This window comes from Saccostrea echinata, unplaced genomic scaffold (genome assembly GCF_033153115.1).
Source record: "Saccostrea echinata isolate AGI-Se365-2 ecotype Australia unplaced genomic scaffold, CSIRO_AGI_Sech_v1 ptg000002l, whole genome shotgun sequence".
In the NCBI taxonomy this organism is placed as follows: Eukaryota; Metazoa; Mollusca; class Bivalvia; order Ostreida; family Ostreidae; genus Saccostrea; species Saccostrea echinata.
In genome coordinates, this window is record NW_026889751.1 from 19774391 (window position 1) to 19797174 (window position 22784).

The 22784-nt window shown below is 33.2% G+C and overlaps 1 protein-coding gene across 1 annotated transcript; it reads left to right on the top strand.

Moving 5' to 3' along the window:
* Positions 1 to 13333: 13333 nt before the first annotated feature.
* LOC133201184 (zinc finger FYVE domain-containing protein 21-like) lies at positions 13334 to 19342 on the top strand. Its single transcript, XM_061336976.1, has 7 exons — positions 13334 to 13467; positions 13663 to 13716; positions 13871 to 14039; positions 14291 to 14372; positions 15141 to 15238; positions 17430 to 17560; positions 18914 to 19342. Exons 1-7 carry the CDS (start codon positions 13348 to 13350, stop codon positions 18947 to 18949), a joined length of 690 nt encoding a protein of 229 aa, XP_061192960.1. The 5' UTR covers positions 13334 to 13347; the 3' UTR covers positions 18950 to 19342.
* Positions 19343 to 22784: the final 3442 nt, after the last annotated feature.

Consider the following 22784-nt stretch of genomic DNA (forward strand, 5'->3'; position numbering starts at 1 on the left):
GTGTATTGAAAAGATCATCTAGTTCCTATAATTTAAAAGACTATTAAATCTTTGAAATCGACGAAATATAATTATATAAATTACTTGATTTATTTAACGAATCTATCCCCTATATGTACTTCATGTTCATTTATAATTATTAAATGTATTAGTCCTATATAAATGACATAGAATTAAATTTGATTTTAAATAGTAGAATTTTGCAAAAAAATGTATGGTTTTCTTATTATTATAATTTCTTTTTTTAAATTTCTATTCTTTTAATCTTGATTTGCGTTCAACTATTTAAAGCTGGAGAAAAGAATATGATTTACTTTTTAATTCGTATATACTCTCTTTCTCTAATTTTATTTATTTATTTTCATTATTATTTTTATTTATTTGATTTTTTTGTAGACTTTATCTAGTCTGTCCGTCAATATTCTGAGAGTTATGACGACTCTGATGCTAAGCTCCGCGTAAACAGAGGGAAATTTAAAATATCTATTGGACGTTTTTATTCATTAATGTACATGTAACTATTCAAAGAAAGTACAAGGATTAATTTAAAGCAATTTGTAAACGTAAAATTGAAAATACTGTACAAAACGTAATTGTGTTTTAAAATCTTAATATATAACATCTAATCTGAAAGTTGTAGTTCTGTAAGAAATCCAAACACTCGTCCGACTAGTTACCATATATGTGAACATTTATTGTGCCGGTGACTTGTTTTTCTTCTTTTTATAATAACGTGGATATGGACTAAAAGTTATTTATAAGTAAATTCCTTGTAGTGATTTTAAACATCACTTGTAAAACTGCATTGTTCGGTAATAAACTTATAAAACAATACACACGCGCACATTGCAGTGTGCGCATGTGTATTGTTTTATCAGTTTATTACCGAACAATGCAGTTTTACAAGTGATGTGAGAAATTACTTCAACGCATCATAGCTGCATTATTCTGACAGGGGCGTAGCTTGACTTTAAATACATTCTAGTGAGTCAAACCGTAGGGTCTGGGGTTATGGGGGCGCTTCAAGCCCCCAGTAGGTCCAAAAGTTAAACAGCCCTGGTAGAGGTTTAGTGGACTGCCCCTCCCCCTCCCCCGGGGGCAGAAAATGGATTTAGGGGTTTTAAAATGCAAATATCATACTTGTCCTGCACAGAATTTTCGTCAACTTTACCAATTTCATAGCGTGGATATGATACTATACATTATATATGAAAGTATTTAAAAGCTCACCGACCTCGGATTTCTGGTGATGTTAAAAAGTTAATCAATATGTTTACGCATTTTCAGATGAATACACATTTTATCAAACTTAGTTTTTATTTCGTAAAAACTATAATTGTCAAACATTCATCGATTTTTAATATTTTCCCATCACTACCTGCCTGGAGTTTTTCGGTAAAAGAGGTAGAGCCCGATCTTGATGATATGAACGTACATTAAAGATTTGCTGATAATTTTACAAAATATTTTCTGCAATGTATTGTTAATTATGGGAGGGGGTGATGGCAGTTGCCTTATTGCCACAATGGAAGCTACGCCCCTGTCTGACCGAGAAAATAAGACTCACATGCTCATGTTGATTCATTTCGGATTTAATCTTATATTTATTTCCTTGGTATTAAATTAATATATTGATGTTTCATAAAACTTGTAATACCTGTTATCTATAGCAGCTATACAATATCTTATTGTAAAAAAAAAAAAAGCCATTCCATGCCGGTCTTTATAGCTGTACGTAGCGTCGGTAGGTTACATAATCGGTCTTAATAATTGTTGACTAAATTGTACATACAGGTGTAAAATTATCTTAAATAAATACCTGAAATTCAGAATTGACCTCATCCATGATCACATGATGGTGGTAACTACTATGGTCAACTGATAACGTTCAATAGCGTAGGTAATCTATTTCCACTTTGAAATGGAGCGTCTTTGAAAATGCAGACGTCGCGCAATATTCTGACGTTTATGACGTTTTCTGTGCATTATGACGTTATGTCATAAGACCCCTTTTCTCATACACTGGCTCATATATAGTTGTAAATTGTTAAGATAAATATTTTTGCTTCAGTAATGTATACCAAAATAATGCTTGTTTAAGAGTTATCGATTTCAGACTTTTGGCCCCTATCGGCCCCTAATGTGATGAGTCAGCACTTTTTTCTTGATATCATGTTACAGATCTTGTCATTCTGCACAAATTTTGTTCAATATGCTTTAACAAAATAATTATACTTTAAAAGATATGACACAAAATGTCTCAAAAATTCACTCATGATTCGTGTCCTAAATTTCGACCCCTACCGAGCCTCCATACTAGGCACTTCCGGAAAATATCTAAACCCAGGTGCAACATGGCAACATGTCCTCTATCATCACTGAAAATTTCAGCGCTCTAGCTTAAGCCGTTTTTGAGTTCCATCGCAGACAAGGAGGTCCTCTAAATTTTAATAAAAGGGCGATAACTTCCGACCGGAAGTGATTTTCAAAAAACGATATTGCCGGAATTAACTTCAGATGTCAACGCATCTACCATGAAAATTTGAATAAAATCGAACGAACCATCTCCGAGAAATCTTCTGCACAAATTTTGTAAGAAGAAAAAAGAATAATAATAAAGGTAAAAAAGAAACCGAAGAATAATAGAAGGGTCTTCCGCTGAAGACGGAAGACCCTAATAATAATAAAGGTAAAAAAGAAACCGAAGAATAATAGAAGGGTCTTCCGCTGAAGACGGAAGACCCTAATAAAGGTAAAAAAGAAACCGAAGAATAATAGAAGGGTCTTCCGCTGAAGACGGAAGACCCTAATAATAAGAAAAGTGAAAAATCAACAATAGAATAATAGAAGGGTCTTCCGCAGAAGACGGAAGACCCTAATAATAATAATAATAACTAGATGCGATCTCGTTGCGAGCAACGAGTGGGTCTTCCGTCCGATTTTTGATAAGATGAGATACGAATTTGACTGAGATTTTCGTTCATAAATATATAAATAGTGAGAACGTACAATTTGCTTCAGTTATGTTTAACAAAATTTTGATCATTATGACACCTAAAACGCAATGTTTGATGAAAATTTTAAAATATTTATAGTAGCAGATCTTGAAGATGAACATTACTGTAAAAGGGTTATAGATAAAAGATTTTGGCCCCTCTGAGCCCCTTATTCGAGGGGTCAGCCCCTTTTTCTTGATATCACATGAAAGGTCTTGTAATTCTGAAGACTTTTTGTTCAACAAGTATTCAGAAGATTCGTTTCGTTTTTGAGATATATGGATTTGAAATATTTAGGGGCCGTCCCTTAAAGTCCTTATAGGGGCTGTTTAGGAAAAATTCAAAGGATGCAGATTGCTGAGAACATCATTCTAAACAACTTTTGTTCAATATTGCTTTTCAAAATATTCCCTTCTTTCGAGATATAAAGCGTCAAAGATTAAGTATTCTGGCCCCTTGTGGCCCCTAATTACGTAATATTTGATGAAAATTTTAAGATATATAGTTGCAGATTGTGAAGATGAACATTTTTGCTTCAATAATTGATATCAAAATATTTAACGTTAAGGAGTTATAGATGAAAGACTTTTGGCCCCTCTGAGCCCCTAATTTGAGGGGTCAGCCCCCTTTTCTTGATATCACATGAAAGGTCTTATAATTCTGAAGACTTTTTGTTCAACAAGTATACAGAAGTTTCTTTTCGTTTTCGAGATATGTGGACTTGAAATATTTAGGGGCCGTCCCTTAAAGTCCTTATAGGGGCTGTTTAGGAAAAATTCAAAGGATGCACATTGTTGAGACCATCATTCTAAAAAACTTTTGTTCAATATTGCTTTTCAAAATGTTTCTCCTTTTCGAGATATAAAGCGTCAAAGATTAAGCATTCTGGCCCCTTATGGCCCCTAATTACGTAATATTTGAAGAAAATTTTAAGATATAGTTGCAGATTGTCAAGATGAACATTTTTGCTTCAATAATTCATATCAAAATATTTAACGTTAAAGAGTTATAGATGAAAGACCTTTGGCCCCGCTGAGCCCCTAATTTGAGGGGTCAGCCCCCTTTTCTTGATATCACTTGAAAGGTCTTGTAATTCTGAAGACTTTTTGTTCAACAACTAGTCAGAAGTTTCCTTTCGTTTTCGAGATATGTAGACTTGAAATATTTAGGGGCCGTCCCTTTAAGTCCTTATAGGGGCTGTTTAGGAAAAATTCAAAGGATACACATTGTTCAGATCATCATTCTAAACAACTTTTGTTCAATATTGCTTTTCGAAATGTTTCTCCTTTTCGAGATATAAAGCTTCAAAGATTAAGCATTCTGGCCCCTTGTGGCCCTTTTTTATGTAACATATGACGTAAAAATCATAATATATAGTTGTAGTTTGTTAAGATAAACAATTTTGCTTCAGTAATGTATACAAAAATATTGCTTGATTAAGAGTTATCGATTAAAGACTTTGGGCCCCTATCAGCCCCTAATGTGATGAGTCAGCCCTTTTTTCTTGATATCATGTTACAGATCTTGTCATTCTGCACAAATATTATTCAATATGTTTTAACAAAATAATTATACTTTAAAAGATATGATACAAAATGTCTCAAAAATTCACTCATGATTCGTGTCCTAAATTTCGACCCCTACCGAGCTTCCATACTAGGCACTTCCGGAAAATATCTAAACCCAGGTGCAATATGGCAACATGTCCTCTATCATCAATGAAAATTTCAGCGCTCTATCTTAAGCCGTTTTTGAGTTCCATCGCAGACAAGGAGGTCCTCTAAATTTTGATAAAAGGGCGATAACTTCCGACCGGAAGTAAATATCCCTTAACGGAATTGCCGGAATTAACTTCAGATATCAACGCATCTACCATGAAAATTTGAATAAAATCGAACGAGCCATCTCCGAGAAATCGTCTGCACAAATTTTGTAAGAAGAAAAAAGAATAAAAATAATAATAACTAGATGAGATCTCGTTGTGAGCAACGAGTAGGTCTTCCGTTCGATTTTTCGATAAGATGAGATATGATTTTGACTATGATCTTTGTTAAAAGATAATAATATATATAGACTTCCCTAATTAGATTTCAATCCTTTGATTTATATACATTATCAAAGAGCTATCGATGAATTGCTATTGGCCCCTTTGAACCACTAGTTTGAGGGGGTCAGCCCCTTATTATTGATATCAATTGAAAGGTCTTGTGATTTTGAAAACGTTTTGTTCAACAACTATTCAGAGATTTCTTTTCGTTGTGGAAATATGCTGAATGTAAATATTTAGGGGCCACCCCTCCAAGTCCTTAATGGGGCCGTTTGACAAAAATTGAAAGGGTGCATATTGTTTAGAACATTATTCTAACCATATTTTGTTCAGTATTGCTTTTCAAAATATTCCCACTTTTCGAGATATAAAACATCAAAAATTTAGTATTATGGCCCCTTGTGACCCCTTATTACATAAAATATGATCAGAATCTTACCATATACTGTTGTAAATCGTTAAGATAAGCATCTTTGCTTCAGTAATGTATTACAAATTATTGATCGTTAAAGACTTATAGGTTGAAGACTTTTGGCCCCTCTGAGTCCCTAATTTGATAATTTGAGGGGCCTGTCCCTTATTCTTGATATCAAATGAAAGGTCTTGTGATTTTGAAGACTTTTTGTTCAACAACTATTCAGAGATTTCCTTTGGTTGTGGAGATATGCTGAATGGAAATATTTAGGGGCCACCCCTCCAAGTCCTTAATGGGGCCGTTTGACAAAAATTGAAAGGGTGCATATTGTTTAGAACATTATTCTGACCATATTTTGTTCAGTATTGATTTTCAAAATATTCTCCCATTTCGAGATATAAAGCGTCAAAGATTTAGCATTCTGGCCCCTTGTGACCCCTTATTATGTAACATATAATCAGAATCTTTTCATATATTGATGTAATTTTTTAAGATAAGCATCTTTGCTTCAATAATGTATTACAAATTATTGATCGTTAAAGAGTTAACGATGAAAGACTTTTGGCGCCTCTGAGACCCTAATTTGAGGGGTCAGCCCCTTTTTCTTGATATCAAATGAAAGGTCGTATCATTCTGCACAACTTTTCTTCTATATGTTTTAACAAATTCTTTACATGTATGAAGATATGAAAGAAAAGGTGTAAAATTTTGTGAGATGTTTCTGAGACATTTTTTGAGCCCTACCGAGCTTCGGCGCCTTTTGCGCTAGAGAGATTTGAACACCTGCCTGCAAATCTACAAACCTTCCCCTACCTTCACTGAAAATCTTGACTCAATATCTTAAGTCGTTTCGGAGGAGTTTCCAGGACAAGCCGACCCTCTGAAAATCAGAAAATCCTAAATATCTCGAGATGGAAAGTGACGTCATCAACGAAAAAAATTTCCAATAAGGTTCAGATCAATACCTATCAGATCTGACAGTTTCATGAAAATCGGCCAAGACGTTACCGAGAACTTGCGTGCACAAAATCGGTAAGAGTTATTCAGTTTTCAGTTTTTCAATTATTCAGTTTTCGAGATATGCAGTCTTGAAATATTTAGGGGCGGTCCCTTTAAGTCCTTATAGGGGCTATTTAGGAAAAATTCAAAGGATGCACATTGTTCGGATCATCATTCTAAACAACTTTTGTTCAATATTGCTTTTCAAAATCTTTCCCCTTTTCGAGATATAAAGCGTCAAAGATTAAGCATTCTGGTCCCTTATGGCCCCTAATTAAGTAATATTTGAAGAAAATTTTAAGATATATAGTTGTAGATTGTGAAGATGAACATTTTTGCTTCAATATTTAATACCAAAATATTTAATGTTAAAGAGTTATAGATAAAAGACTTTTGGCCCCTCTGAGCCCCTAATTTGAGGGGTCAGCCACTTTTTCTTGATATCGCTTGAAAGGTCTTGTAATTCTGAAGACTTTTTGTTCAACAACTATTCAGAAGTTTCGTTTCGTTTTCGAGATATGTAGACTTGAAATATTAAGGGGCCGTCCCTTTAAGTCCTTATAGGGGCTGTTTACGAAAAATTAAAAGGATGCACATTGTTCAGATCATCATTCTAAACAACTTTTGTTCAATATTGCTTTTCAAAATATTTCCCCTTCTTGAGATATAAAGCGTCAAAGATTTAGCATTCTGGCCCCTTATGGACCCTTATTACGTAATATTTGAAGAAAATTTTAAGATATATAGTTGCAGATTGTGAAGATGAACATTTTTGCTTCAATATTTAATATCAAAATATTTAACAATAAGGAGTTATAGATGAAAGACTTTTGGCCCCTCTGAGCCCCTAATTTGAGAGGTCAACCCCTTTTTCTTGATATCACTTGAAAGGTCTTGTAATTCTGAAGACTTTTTGTTCAACAACTATTCAGAAATTTCGTTTCGATTTCGAGATCTGTAGACTTGAAATATTTAGGGGCCGTCCCTCTAAGTCCTTATAGGGGCTGTTTAGGAAAAATTAAAAGGATGCACATTGTTGAGACCATCATTCTAAACAACTTTTGTTCAATATTGCTTTTCAAAATGTTTCCCATTTCCGAGATATAAAGCTTCAAAAATTAAGCATTCTGGCCCCTTGTGGCCCTGATTTATGTAACATATGACGTAAAAATTATAATATATAGTTGTAGTTTGTTAAGATAAATAATTTTGCTTCAGTAATGTATACAAAAATATTGCTTGTTTAAGAGTTATCGATTAAAGACTTTCGGCCCCTCTCGGCCCCTAATGTGATGAGTCAGCCCTTTTTTCTTGATATCATGTTACAGATCTTGCCATTCTGCACAAATATTGTTCAATATGTGTTAACAAAATAATTATACTTTAAAAGTTATGATACAAAATGTCTCAAAAATTCACTCATGATTCGTGTCCTAAATTTCGACCCCTACCGAGCTTCCATACTAGGCACTTCCGGAAAATATCTAAACCCAGGTGCAATATGGCAACATGTCCTCTATCATCACTGAAAATTTCAGCGCTCTAGCTTAAGCCGTTTTTGAGTTCCATCGCAGACAAGGAGGTCCTCTAAATTTTGATAAAAGGGCGATAACTTCCGACCGGAAGTAAATATCACTTAACGAAATTGCCGGAATTAACTTCAGATATCAACGCATATACCATGAAAATTTGAATGAAATCGAACGAGCCATCTCCGAGAAATCGTCTGCACAAATTTTGTAAGAAGAAAAAAGAATAATAACTAGATGGATCTCGTTGCGAGCAACGAGTGGGTCTTCCGTAAGATTTTGGATAAGATTAGTCAAGATCTTGACTGAGATATTCATCTGTAAAAAGCGAAAGGATGCATATTGTTTAAAACATTATTCTGCACATCTTTTGTTCAACATTGCTCATCAAAATATATCCCCTTTTCGAGATATAAAGCGTCAAAGATTTAGCATTCTGGCCCCTTATAGCCTTTATTACGTAACATATGATCAAAATTTTATAATAGATAGTTGCAGATTGTTAAGATAAACATTTTTGCTTCAGTAATTTATAACAAAATATTGATCATTAAAGAATTATAGATGAAAGACTTTTGGCCCTTCTGAGCCCCTAATTTGAGGGGTCAGCCCCTTTTTCTTGATATCAAATAAAAGGTCTTGTGATTTTGAAGACTTTTTGTTCAACAACTATTCAGAAATTTCCTTTCGTTTAAGAGATATATAGAATAACAATATTTAGGGGCCAGCCCTCCAGGTCCTTAATGGGGATGTCTTGCAAAAATTAAAAGGGTGTATATTGTTTAGAACATTATTCTGAACATCTTTTGTTCAATATTGCTTATCAAAATATTTCCCCTTTTCGAGATATAAAGTGTCAAAGATTTAGCATTCTGGCCCCTTATGGCCCCTTATTACGTAACATATGATCAAAATTTTATAATAGATAGTTGCAGAGTGTTAAGATGAACATTTTTGCTTCAGTAATTTATAACAAAATATTGATCATTAAAGAATTATAGATGAAAGACTTTTGGCCCTTCTGAGCCCCTAATTTGAGGGGTCAGCCCCTTTTTCTTGATATCAAATAAAAGGTCTTGTGATTTTGAAGACTTTTTGTTCAACAACTATTCAGAAATTTCCTTTAGTTTAAGAGATATATAGAATAACAATATTTAGGGGCCAGCCCTCCAACTCCTTAATGGGGATGTCTTGCAAAAATTATAAGGGTGTATATTGTTTAGAACATTATTTTGAACATCTTTTGTTCAATATTGCTTATCAAAATATTTCCCCTTTTCGAGATATAATGGGTTAAAGATTTAGCATTCTGGCCCCTTATGGCCCCTTATTACGTAACATATGATCAAAATTTTATTATATATAGTTGCAGAATGTAAAGATAAACATTTTTGCTTCAATAACTTATAACAAAATATTCATCATTAAAGAGTTATAGATGAAAGACTTTTGGCCCCTCTGAGCCCCTCATTTGAGGGGTCATCCCCTTTTTCTTGATATCACATGAAAGGTCTTGTAATTCTGAAGACTTTTTGTTCAACAACTGTTCAGAAGTTTCGTTTCGTTTTCAAGATATGTAGACTTGAAATATTAAGGGGCCGCCCCTTTAAGTCCTTATAGGGGCTGTTTAGGAAAAATCAAAAGGATGCACATTGTTGAGAACATCATTCTGAACAACTTTTGTTCAATAATGCTTTTCAAAATGTTTCCCCTTTTCGAGATATAAAGCGTCAAAGATTAAGCATTCTGGCCCCTTATGGCCCCTAATTACGTAATATTTGATGAAAATTTTAAAATATATGGTTGCAGATTGTGAGGATGAACATTTTTGCTTCAATAATGTATACAAAAATATTGCTTGTTTAAGAGTTATTGATTAAAGACTTTTGGCCCCTCTTGGCCCCTCATATGATAAGTCAGCCCTTTTTTCTTGATATCATGTCAAAGATCTTGTCATTCTGCACAAATATTGTTCAATATGTTTTAACAAAATAATTATACTTTAAAAGATATGATACAAAAAGTCTCAAAAATTCGCTCATGATTCGTGTCCTAAATTTCGACCCCTACCGAGCTTCCATACTAGGCACTTCCGGAAAATATCTAAACCCAGGTGCAAAATGGCAACATGTCCTCTATCATCACTGAAAATTTCAGCACTCTAGCTTAAGCCGTTTTTGAGTTCCATCGCAGACAAGGAGGTCCTCTGAATTTTAATAAAAGGGCGATAACTCTCGACCGGAAGTAAATATCCCTTAAGGGTCTTGCCGGAATTAACTTCAGATGTCAACGCATCTACCTTAAAAATTTGAATGAAATCGAACGAGCCATCTCTGAGAAATCCTCTGCACAAATTTTGTAAGGAGAAAAAAGAATAATAATAATAATAATAACTAGATGGTTCTCGTTGCGAGCAACGAGTGGGTCTTCCGTCTGATTTTGGATAAGATTAGTCAAGACCTTGACTGAGATATTCGTCTATAAAAAGTGAAAGGATGCATATTGTTTAAAACATTATTCTGAGCATCTTTTGTTCAATATTGTTTATCAAAATATTTCCCCTTGTTCGATGTGTCAAAAATTTGGCAATCTGGCCCATTCTGGCCCATTATTTTAAACATATGATCAAAGTTTTATAATATATAGTTATAGAATGTTAAGATGAACATTTTTGCTTCAGTAATTTATAACAAAATATTCATCATTAAAATTAAAGATGACAGACTTTTGGCCCTTCTGAGCCCCTAATTTGAGGGGTCTGCCCCTTTTTCTTGATATCAAATGAAAGGTTTGTGATTCTGAAGACTTTTTGTTCAACAACTATTCAGAAATTTCCTTTAGCTTAAAAGATATCTAGAATAACAATATTTAGGGGCCAGCCCTCCAAGTCCTTAATGGGGATGTCTTGCAAAAATTAAAAGGGTGTATATTGTTAAGAACATTATTCTAACAATCTTTTGTTCAATATTGCTTTTCAAAATATTTTCCCTTTTCGAGATATATAGTGTCAACGATTTAGCATTCTGGCCCCTTATGGCCCCTTATTACCTGACATGTAATCAAAATTTTATAATATATACTGTGCGGAATGTTAAGATGAACATTTTTGCTTCAGTAATTTATGACAAAATATTGATCATTAAAGAGTTATAGATGAAAGATTTTTGGCCCTTCTGAGCCCCTAATTTGAGGGGTCAGCCCCTTTTTCTTGATATCTAATGAAAGGTCTTGTGATTTTGAAGACTTTTTGTTCAACAACTATTCAGAAATTTCCTTTCGTTTAAGAGATATATAGAATAACAATATTTAGGGGCCAGCCCTCCAAGTCCTTAATGGGGATGTCTTGCAAAAATTAAAATGGTGTATATTGTTTAGAACATTATTCTGAACATCTTTTGTTCAACATTACTTATCAAAATATTTCCCCTTTTCGAGATATAAAGTGTCAAAGATTTAGAATTCTGGCCCCTTATGGCCCCTTATTACGTAACATATGATCAAAATTTTATAATATATAGTTGCAAAATGTTAAGATGAACATTTTTGCTTCAGTAATTTATAACAAAATATTCATCATTAAAGAGTTATAGATGAAAGACTTTTGGCCCTTCTGAGCCCCTAATTTGAGGGGTCAGCCCCTTTTTCTTGATATCAAATGAAAGGTCTTGTGATTTTGAAGACTTTTTGTTCAACAACTATTCAGAAATTTCCTTTCGTTTAAGAGATATATAGAATAACAATATTTAGGGGCCAGCCCTCCAAGTCCTTAATGGGGATGTCTTGCAAAAATTAAAAGGGTGTATATTGTTTAGAACATTATTCTGAACATCTTTTGTTCAATATTGCTTATCAAAATATTTCCCCTTTTCGAGATATAATGTGTCAAAGATTTAGCATACTGGCCCCTAATGGCCCCTTCTTACGTAACATATGATCAAAATTTTATAATATATAGTTGCAGAGAGTTAAGATGAACATTTTTGCTTCAGTAATTTATAACAAAATATTCATCATTAAAGAGTTATACATGAAAGATTTATGGCCCTTCTGAGCCCCTAATTTGAGGGGTCAGCCCCTTTTTCTTGATATCAAATGAAAGGTCTTGTGATTTTGAAGACTTTTTGTTCAACAACTATTCAGAAATTTCCTTTCGTTTAAGAGATATATAGAATAACAATATTTAGGGGCCAGCCCTCCAACTCCTTAATGGGAATGTCTTGCAAAAATTAAAAGGGTGTATATTGTTTAGAACATTATTCTGAACATCTTTTGTTCAATATTGCTTTTCAAAATATTTCCCCTTTTCGAGATATAATGTGTCAAAGATTTAGCATTCTGGCCCCTTATGGCCCCTTATTACGTAACATATGATCAAAATTTTATAATATATAGTTGCAGAGTGTTAAGATGAACATTTTTGCTTCAGTAATTGATAACAAAATATTGATCATTAAAAAGTTATAGATGAAAGACTTTTGGCCCTTCTGAGCCCCTAATTTGAGGGGTCAGCCCCTTTTTCTTGATATCAAATAAAAGGTCTTGTGATTTTAAAGACTTTTTGTTCAATATGTTTTAACAAAATACTTCTATTTAAAATGTTATTATCAGAAATGTCTCTAAAATTCACTCATAAATCACGTCCTAAATTTTGACCCCTACCGAGCTTCCATACTTCGCACTTCCGGAAAATTTGAAAACCAAGGTGCACAACTAGAACATCTCCTCTATCACCACTGAAAATTTCAGCACTCTAGCTTTTGTCGTTCTTGAGTTTTTGTGCAGACACAAGGTCTATCAAAAAATCGATCAAAGGGCGATAACTTCCGACCGGAAGTGATTTCTCAAAAACGGAAGCGGCGTTATAAACTTCAGATAGCAACGCATTAACCCTGAAAATTTGAAGCAAATCGATCGAGCGATCTCCGAGAAATCTTCTGCACAAAATCGGTAAGGAAAAAAAAAAGAATAATAATAATAATAATAATAAGAAAAGTGAAAAATCAACAATAGAATAATAGAAGGGTCTTCCGCAGAAGACGGAAGACCCTAATAATAATAATAAAGGTAAAAAAGAAACCTAAGAATAATAGAAGGGTCTTCCGCTGAAGACGGAAGACCCTAATAATAAGAAACAGAGTAAAAACAATATGTTCCCAAACTTCGTTTGGGGAACATAATGATAATAATAATAAGAAGAAGAAGAAACAGAGTAAAAACAATATGTTCCCAAACTTCGTTTGGGGAACATAATAACCAGATAACCAATACATAGTATTCGTCGCCCGGTGCATGCTTATAGGTTCTTTGCTTCAATTAGCCGATTCTTTTTGAGAAGAGAGTTCCGAAAGGTGTTTGTCAAAGATGGCTGGATCTGAAAAGAAACTCGAGAGATCTAAGAGTGGACTTCGAATGATCCCCGTGTCTGACACTGACTCGAGCCCCTTTTCCCTTCCAGAACCTCCCTGGGTATCAGACGATGAGGTAAGTTAAATGTGCCAGTAATGACAAAAGTAAACAGTACCGTAAACTTCATCGTATTTATGCATATAAATGTACGCCCATCATAAAAACGGGAGATTTTTTTCCCTACCAAAATGGGTAGCATTGTATTTTATCAGATCAAACCTTTGTGACACGGTTTATTAAATGGAATGTTTTTTGTGTTTTTTTTTTCAGTGCAAACAGTGTCAAAACTGCAGAGCAAAATTTGATTTCTTTAAAAGAAGAAAGGTAAAGACTATAAGAGCAACAGAAGGATATGTATTCAAATATAAAAAGATTCAAAATGTTATAAATATATTGACTCTTTAAAAAAAAAAAAAACTACAAGACAATCTAAATAAAGTTACCATGTTAACCGAGATTCTCCATATTCTTGAATCAGCATCACTGCCGTCGCTGTGGAAAGTGCTTCTGTAATGACTGTTGTCAAGAGAAGGTGAATTTACCCAGGATGCTATTCCTGGACCCAGTCCGCCACTGCCAAGTCTGCACAGAGATTTCAAGGAAGGAGGAGGACTTCTTCGAGAAGCATTTAAAAACACTGCTGAATGGTACATTTCTCTGATATAATTACAGTTAATCTTCGGTATCCCAAACATTGATTCTCAAATACCATTTATATGTGTCAAAGGTAGTTCCACTGCTTGTATGTATTTTAATGTCTATGTTGAATCCTCGGATGTATCAAAGTTTTTTTTTTCAGCCCCATTGAGTTCAAGTTAACAAGTTTTGACTGCACTGTATATATGGTGTAAAAATGTTTCACAATGTTGATCATGTACTGAGCATGCTGTTTTTGTAGGAGGTTATTTCAATGTGACTGAGTCAGATATGGGGCCAGATGAGGGATCTCTCTTCTTCCTCAAACTTTCAGCCAATCACAGGTAAAAAACACTTTTAATTGTGTCCCCTCTCAAAAAATGGTTGGAATGTTACTTTAACCCTATAATAATAAATTGCTAGTCTGTTCTTCTTTCTGCCATGAATAAAGCAGTTTTACGACTTTATTTATCATTGCCATTCACTACACCAAATATCCTTAAAGATCTGGTACCTTTTATCTGCCCATGGCAGTGTGTAGCAAGAAAAATTAATATTGCAATAGTCATAGTGACTCCCAATCCTTTTGATGTACAAATAGGTATACCTCCTAAGTGTGCAGAAATATCTCTTACATCAAAATTAAGTCAATGAAACCTTGAGATTATAAATTTAAATTTATGTATGTGATTTTATAATGGTGACTTATAAATCAAGTGTTGGTTCTCATCCATTTAGTGTAATATGCCTTTGAGTTATGAATATTTTGTAGAACATTGTTGCTGTAGCATATAGTGTGTGCAGTATTGAGCTGGGTTAGATTATATATGTTATATATGTTAATTCCATTTAATCTTGTGTTATAAAAAGACATTCTTATATAATTTAGATCATTTTTTAACATTTCATTGATAAGCTAAAGAAAGATTAATATTGAAGAATATTAAAGAAATTAATCAAAGCAAGAAACTGAAAATGAAAAGAAACATGAAGAACTAATTTGACTGTATTTTTAAGATATTTAAATACTGAATGCTTCTATAGATGGCACAAGACAACAAAATGATTAATGTCTTCTTACTGACCCAAAATGTTTTAAAATCTATTTATAGACAGCTGCTGTTTGAGGGAGATAATGATAAACGCGAACCTGTTCAGATTGAGAAAATAGACACCTTGCAGATTCTACCATCTGGAAAGGATGAAGAAGGTGAAAAGCTTGTTTTTATTAACAACAAAGTAAAATGTCATCAAATGGTCGCTAGAATCGTGCATTTGAAAAAATTGGCAATAGAAATGAAATTAATTTATCAATGTTTTGGCCCATAAAAAATTCCATTATACATGTCTTTTTCTGCCCCATAATGCTCCCAGGAGATGAAATTTATACAGGTAAACTTGTAAAAACTCATTTTTGTTGTGTATTGTTGTGATATGCTGGAGATCATTACTTGGTTAGTGTTGTGTGTATTTTCTTATGCCTTGTCACGAATATGGTCGGGGTGTACAGTGTTTGTCATGTCTGATGTCATCCATCTCTTTGTCTGTCACTTTGCAGTTAGTCCAGTTTCAAAGACACTCTTAAGATATTTTTATCAAAATTCATAAACTAGCTGATACACATTGCTAAGAGCTATTCAAGTGTGTCAGAATTTTTTGACCTTAACCTCAATGGTTTTGACTTCATTATTCATCAGTTTAAGTTTAGCTCAGCTTCAAAGAAACTATTCTAGATATTTTTATCATAACATATTCTTATACAAATTGGTGAGAGTTACTCAATTTTGTCAGAATTTTCTGACCTTGACTGACCCTGTGACCTTGAACTTTAATTTTCTCTCATTTTGCATTTTGTTATCGTGTTGAATTCCATAGAGGATTACTGAATACAACTCCATATATGTATAAATCTGTGAGAACATTTCATCCATACCTACCTAAAATATATTGTATACATTTGCTATGTATGAAGAAAATGAATTGAAACATGGAGACTTATGGATAGGATGGATAGGTTGAATGGATAGGATGAATGAACACTGCACACATAAAAGATGTCAAAAGACTTTTGTGGGCTACCAGGTCAGACCTCTCCACAAACAGAAAGATTATTGAAATGTTAATATATGAACTCTTTTAAAGTTGAATACCTATCATTCTACAAACTCCAAACCTGTGAGTGTTTACATGTAGGTGGAACTGGGTATCTAGTATAGATGAATTGAATCCTTTTGGAGTTTGATGGGATTTTTAGCTCACCTGAGCCAAAGGCTCAAGTGAGCTTTTCTGATCAAAATTTGTCCGTTGTCTGTCGTCGTCGTCGTTGGCGTCGTCGTCATAAACTTTTCACATTTTCATCTTCTTCTCCAGAACCACTTGGCCAATTTCAATCAAATTTGACATAAAGTATCCTTGGGTAAAGGGGATTCAAGTTTGTTCAAATGAAGGGCCACTCCCTCCTCAAAGGGGAGATAATTACGAAATAGCAAAAAATTAATGGCATTATTGAAAAATCTTCTTCTCAAGAACCAATGGGCCAGGAAAGATGAAACTCATATGGAATTATTGTCAGGTAGTGTAGATTCAGATTTGTTCAAATCATGACCCCGGGGGGTAGGGTGGGGCCACAATGGATGATCAAAGTTTTACATAGGAATATATAGGAAAAACCTTCAAAAATCTTCTCAAGAACAGCAAAGCTTTGATTGGATATATTTTTTTGAAAGCATCTTCAGGTAGTGTAGATTCAAGTTTGTTCAAATCATGACCCCCGGGGGTAGGGTGGGGCCACAATGAACGTTCAAAGTTTTATATAGGAATATATAAGAAAAACCTTTAAAAATCTCAAGAACAGCAAAGCCACGGTTTGTAATATTTATATGGAAGCATCCTCAGATAGTGTAGATTCAAATTTGTTCAAATCATGACCTCCAGAGGTAGGGTGGGGCCACAGTGAAAGTTCAAACTTGTAGAGAAAAAGTCACAGTTAGTCAAGAAATTATGTAAGCAGTGTAGATTTAATTTTGTTCAAGTCATACCCCCCCCCCCCCCACTCCCTTTTAGGGGTAGGTTGGGACCATTTATGCATTTAAGCTTTTCAATACTAAACTGATTTTTCCTTTTTTCCTGGCCACAGTGCTCAGGTGAGTGATGTGGCCCCTGGGCCTCTTGTTTATTAATTAAATAGTACACTTAAATATTTAGAAACTCATATTTTCTACAAAATACTGGCTATAACATGATGACACATTATTAGTTCACAAGGTCAAAGTTTAATAAAGCTAAAGAGATCAAGATTATGGGTAAAATCCCTGGATACCTCACTTGGGCATCATTATGTATTAAATTTATGTTCATTGAATTTAGTAGAAAATAAAAAAAAAATTACATATGGTTTGAAGGCAACACGTTAGCAGGGGGCATTGCAATAAAATACACAGACACAACTGGAGGAACAAACATTATTAAGATGATGGTGGATAGTGGGGGAAACAAAAAGCCAGGACAGATCTGGATTGCTGCCATGCAGAAAGTAAGATTCTATGGTCACTGTTGTATATATATATATAGAGAGAGAGAGAGAGAGAGAGAGAAATTAAAGTGTCCAGTTTTCTTATATAAAGAAATTAAATAAATGTAAGGCAACACAGAGTTAAACATTAACATTTTCATTAATATCTGCAGAGTTTTACCCCCCCCCCCCCCCCCCAAGGAAAACCCCAAAAAACAAAAACAAAAACAGCATTTTCCTGATACATACGATATATATACACTTAATATAGGTGACACCAAGGTAATATAGAGGGATAAATTTACCACATAGATTATAGAGGTATGCAATAAAATATTTGTACTATTTAGATAAAATTATACAATTTAGATCAAGTTTTTAATACATTAATAAAAAATGTTTTTCATTTTCAGAGTCTTATTTCTGTAATATTATCTGTTTAAAGTTTATAGAAAGGAAACATTTTAAACCGTCCATGTTCTCAGATATCAAAATGTGTTTACATTTCTCTGCAATTTAAATTTGTTGTTAATGCACACAACCTGGCTCAAAATATGGTACATGTACCTATCTTACCCAGCTTAGATGTTAAAGGAAGTCCCTTGTAACTAGGTTTTTAAAAAGGACATGTGAAATTAAATGAAGTTCCTTGTCTATAAAAAGGGACCTGCCACATTGCAGGTCTTAACATTTTATTGTTTAAGGAATTTTGTTGAGATTTCAGATGATGTTCTCAATTCTTAAAGCAATTGAAGAAATGATTTACAGTGTATATCCTTGAAAAATTTTGAGTTATGAACAGAGAAAAAAAAACAGCTTAAAATTTTTAAAAAATGCTCTGTCCATCCAAAATCAGAAAATCCATTAAGTTTGTGATTAAAAGAATTTGACAAGAACTCAAAAATTTATAACTAAAGAATCTTCAGATAACAATTACAAATGTGTTCTTATCTAGTGTCTTTTTAATTTCATTTAACTTTAATTTGTTTCTACAATTGTGTAAGTTTCATTTTTTTATTATCTAAAAGGTAAAATTTACCAGATGTGATCTCTATATTTAAGTAGCATATATACCTATTTTGAGTAACTTGCAATGGAAGTAAAACTACAATCACTCAATCAGTCAATTAAAAATAAAAAAGTGTATTTTATCTCATTTAGAAAAAGCTATTTACTGATGATATTATGATCTGCAAATCCTTTTTCCAACTAAACAGGAAGCTAACAGTGTAAATGTTTACATGTGAATAGCACACTGTATATTCCTTCCTGGTAGTACCACACACTGTTTATCTCTTCCTGTTTTTTTAGTTTCCTGACATTAAATTTGATCATTTTATTAAAGTTCATTCATTGTCATTGTTTTTATTGCAGGCATTTAAAATGGTATATGATGCAAGGGCAAAGTGAAGTTGGGAGATATCAGAGGAGAGAAGTCAGGAAAAAAGATCTAAAGATAGGAGATGAAGTCAATACAGAAAAAAACAGTGGCATTTTATTTAATGAATCATGGGCTCTCTTGCCAGATGAGTACGTGTTGTGTCTGTGATTAAACAAGTACATGTCTATAAATACTCTTTATGTGTGGAAGTATTTAATTATTCTATGTTTCATACATATATATATGTAACTGTGATGCACATTGGTGATGCACATTGCACTGTGTGTACATTTGCATGTATTTAATACAGTAAAAATTTCAGTATCTGGAATATGTATTTCTGAGATACATTGGTATGTCAATTTGAGTTATTATGTATTATGTATACAAATCTAAACTTTGGTATCCAAACTCTGAGACATATCTAACTCCTGAGATATCTCATAAGTTTTTTTTGTCAGTGAATCCTGTCACAATATAAATCTCAACTTTATCTCTAACTCTGAGAGATATCTCAAGTTTTTTTTTTTTATCACAGTCCTGCCTCTATATAATGCTTAAGTATTTCTTATTCCAGAGATATCTCGTGGTTTTTTGACAGTGAATCCCATCATAATACAAATCTTAAATTTATCTCAAATCTGAAATATCTCAAGGGTTTTATGTCAGTAAGTCCTGTCACAATATATATCTTAAATTCATCTCAGACCCTGAGATATCTCAAGGTCTTTTTTGTCAGTGAGTCCTGTCATGATAATACAAATCTCAACTTTAGCATCTCAAATTCTCACATATCTCAGTATATTTTATGACAGTCCTACCTTTTTTGAGATATAAAAGGAGTTTGACTGTATGAACAAGACCTTTCAGGTGGAGGATTATATATACACACTGACATATTAACCAAATTGTAAGGATAGGTTGTACCCTATTGGTTATTGTTTTAATAAGCACAGTTTTCATAATGTTCATTATATTAATGAAGCAGACTAAATCCCCTTAAAGTTATACACAAGTACTTCGATATACATCAAAAATCTTGAGATGTATATTTTTTTCCATCCTGTGACTTGTACATCCTGAAAACTTGGCTTTGAAAGTTTATTTGATAAAAACTCTAATTTTTCTTCAGTCTTCTTTAACTAGCTGTGTTGCATGCATTGTACATTTATGTATGACTTGAAAAGAGTTTGACATTTTGAGTTTAAAAAAAATTATAAAAGTATTATACAATAAAGCATTTCTTTAAAAAATGAATATAGGATCTGTAAGATGGACCAAAATAAGAGAAAACCAGTCGAAATAGCTAGGACTGTGTGGTTGTGGTTTAAATACGATTGAATTTAAGGCCGTGATTATACATGTAAGAAAATGGGAGAAACCATGTTTTAAACACTTCAAAGAGCTTGATTAAAGTTTTAAGGATGTTGACAAAACACTCAGCATGAGTTAGATAGATGCATGCATTGTTAAAGTCTTCCTGATATTTAAAGATCTTTTTCAGCTGTACTTCAGAGGTGTTTAAAATGTGAGTTCCTGTGTTTTATGTACAGTTTCCTTTTTATTGTTATGGAGAATGTATTGAAAGTTGGTGCTAAACAGTAATATTGCTGTAACTGATTGAATACTGTATATAATATTGTACTTATATAGTGTAATTATTGTATATAATGTATACTTATAATTATTAATGTTAAACCATTACATATGAACTGTCATAAAAGCAATAAAAAACATAATAGTTGTCAGAAAGCATTATGGGTCATGGGGTGTAATTTATCATTAATTACAAGTAAAGATAATGTTATTTATAATTAGTAGTGACTATTAGTATATAGAACACTTTAAATGTTATCTATAATTGATGTAAAATTTTTGTACTAAATAAAATCTCGGTAAGATACATTTACATATTGTGTTACTTATCAAATTAATTTTGCTGGAAATATTTGTCACTAGCAGAACCCCTGGATATTTAGAAAAAAAGTCTTTTGCAAGTCTGGGCAGTGGAAGATTAGAATCATGCTTTTAAATAAAACAGTGCATGCAGTGTCCACTGGAAATTTGATTAAAAATTATTGATCTGGTGTAACTTTAAACTTTGATATTGCCAGACTTTGAAAACAAGGAAAAAAGTTCACACTTAAACTTTTAAACCAGGGGTGTTAAAAGGTTCCTCACACATTTTCCACTGAGCGAACGGTGTCCTTATTGCCTTCATCAACAAACGGAAAGCTGTTTAATTTTTTTTGGTGTTTTCTTAGCACGCTAAGAGTACACCCCCTTCTTTCTGATGCATGTTAAATCTACCAGGAAAGTCTTTTGAGAAGAGGTTGAACTGCGAAGATTAATTTCCATTAAGTCTGAGAATGCATAGCAACATGTAGACCTATGACATCCTCCCACACATACACATTATCCTTCCTTAATGTTCACTGATACTCTGATAAGAGAGATAACTCTTAATGACATAAATGTCTATTATTCCTTTATAGATTTGCAAAGTTGAAGTGTCTTTTTTGTCCAATTTTGCCCCGCAGGCTATGATATAATTATTTGTATTTTACTTATAAATTACATTTCTTTTGGAAAATCATTTTGAGCAACATTGTATGTGTGAGCAGAGGGTTTATGAACCTTAATTAAGATGCTCTTCAGTTACCCCCTGTACTGGTGTGTGTAATGTTTATGAATGATAGAAATGTTCAATTGATACCTGTAATAATACGAAAATTATAGATAAGTTGATCATATTTCATGAGTTGTAAAAGAAGGACCATAAATTAGAAATCTTGTAAAATCAAGTCCATGGAAGGCATAACGCCGAAATTCGAATGAGAAACCACGCCCAAAATTAATATGGATATCATAAAAGGGAATGTACGGCATGAATAATTTCTCACTTGAATCACCCTACTCTTCTGTGAAACTTGAAAAGAGAAGGCGAAGTGCCGAAATTCAAGAGGGAAACCACACCAAAGGTTTTGCTTCAAGAAAAGAAGGGCGAAACGTTGCCCAAATGAATCATCGTATATACGTATTAAGATATTTTTTTAAACTTTGGAATTCCTTATTTTTTAATTAACTTCAAAATCCTCACAGAAAATACAGAATACTTCTTTAATGGTATTTGAGCGTCTTCGTTATACATGACGTTCCTGCACTACGAAGTAGAAAACGCTTCACCATTCATTTGCTAACTGTATAACTTTTACAATAATTTCAACATCTTTTCTCTGTAAATACCTTCAACGTATACAAGAAAAATATGAGTCGAGCTTTTTTCTCATATTTGTTAATTCTGTTTTTAAAATATTCATAAAAACCGGGAGTTCTACCTTCACTTATATTATTTGAAGTGACCAAAACCCTCTGACCATTTTATTTTATCTACCAAAGAGGATAAAACTTTCGTTTAAACAAATTGAATCTCAAATAGCTTTATTTCAATTTTTATTGAAAAAAGACTACCAATTGTGGGTAAGAAAGTTGAAAATTGATCTGTTAACACCCCCCCCCCCCCCCCACAAAAACAAACAAACAAACAAACGCGCACACACAAAACAAAATAAATTCTGGAGAGTTTCCTGGCATATTTAGCTCACCTGGTAAGAGCTATGGCTTTCATATTTCACTTGTGTATTTCTTGTGACAAGACCTTTCTTTGTGTACCATAATATCTTACCTTTTAACCTTGACCTTGGAGTTTAACCTAGTTTTGCAAAATTTTACCCAACTTTAACCTTGGCCATAACTTTTGAACAGATTGTGCTAGGGCTTTCATAATTCATGTGTAATGCTTGTGACAAGACCTTCTTTGGATATCATCAACTTTGACCCTTCGACCTTGACCTAGGAGTTTGA

Excerpts from the sequence above, each read along its gene's own strand:
- LOC133201184 (XM_061336976.1), top strand. The coding sequence starts at position 13,348 with ATGGCTGGATCTGAAAAGAAACTCGAGAGATCTAAGAGTGGACTTCGA. Across the intron at positions 13,717-13,870 it reads ATTTCTTTAAAAGAAGAAAG|CATCACTGCCGTCGCTGTGG; the intron begins GTAAAGACTATA and ends TTCTTGAATCAG. Across the intron at positions 14,040-14,290 it reads TTTAAAAACACTGCTGAATG|GAGGTTATTTCAATGTGACT; the intron begins GTACATTTCTCT and ends CTGTTTTTGTAG.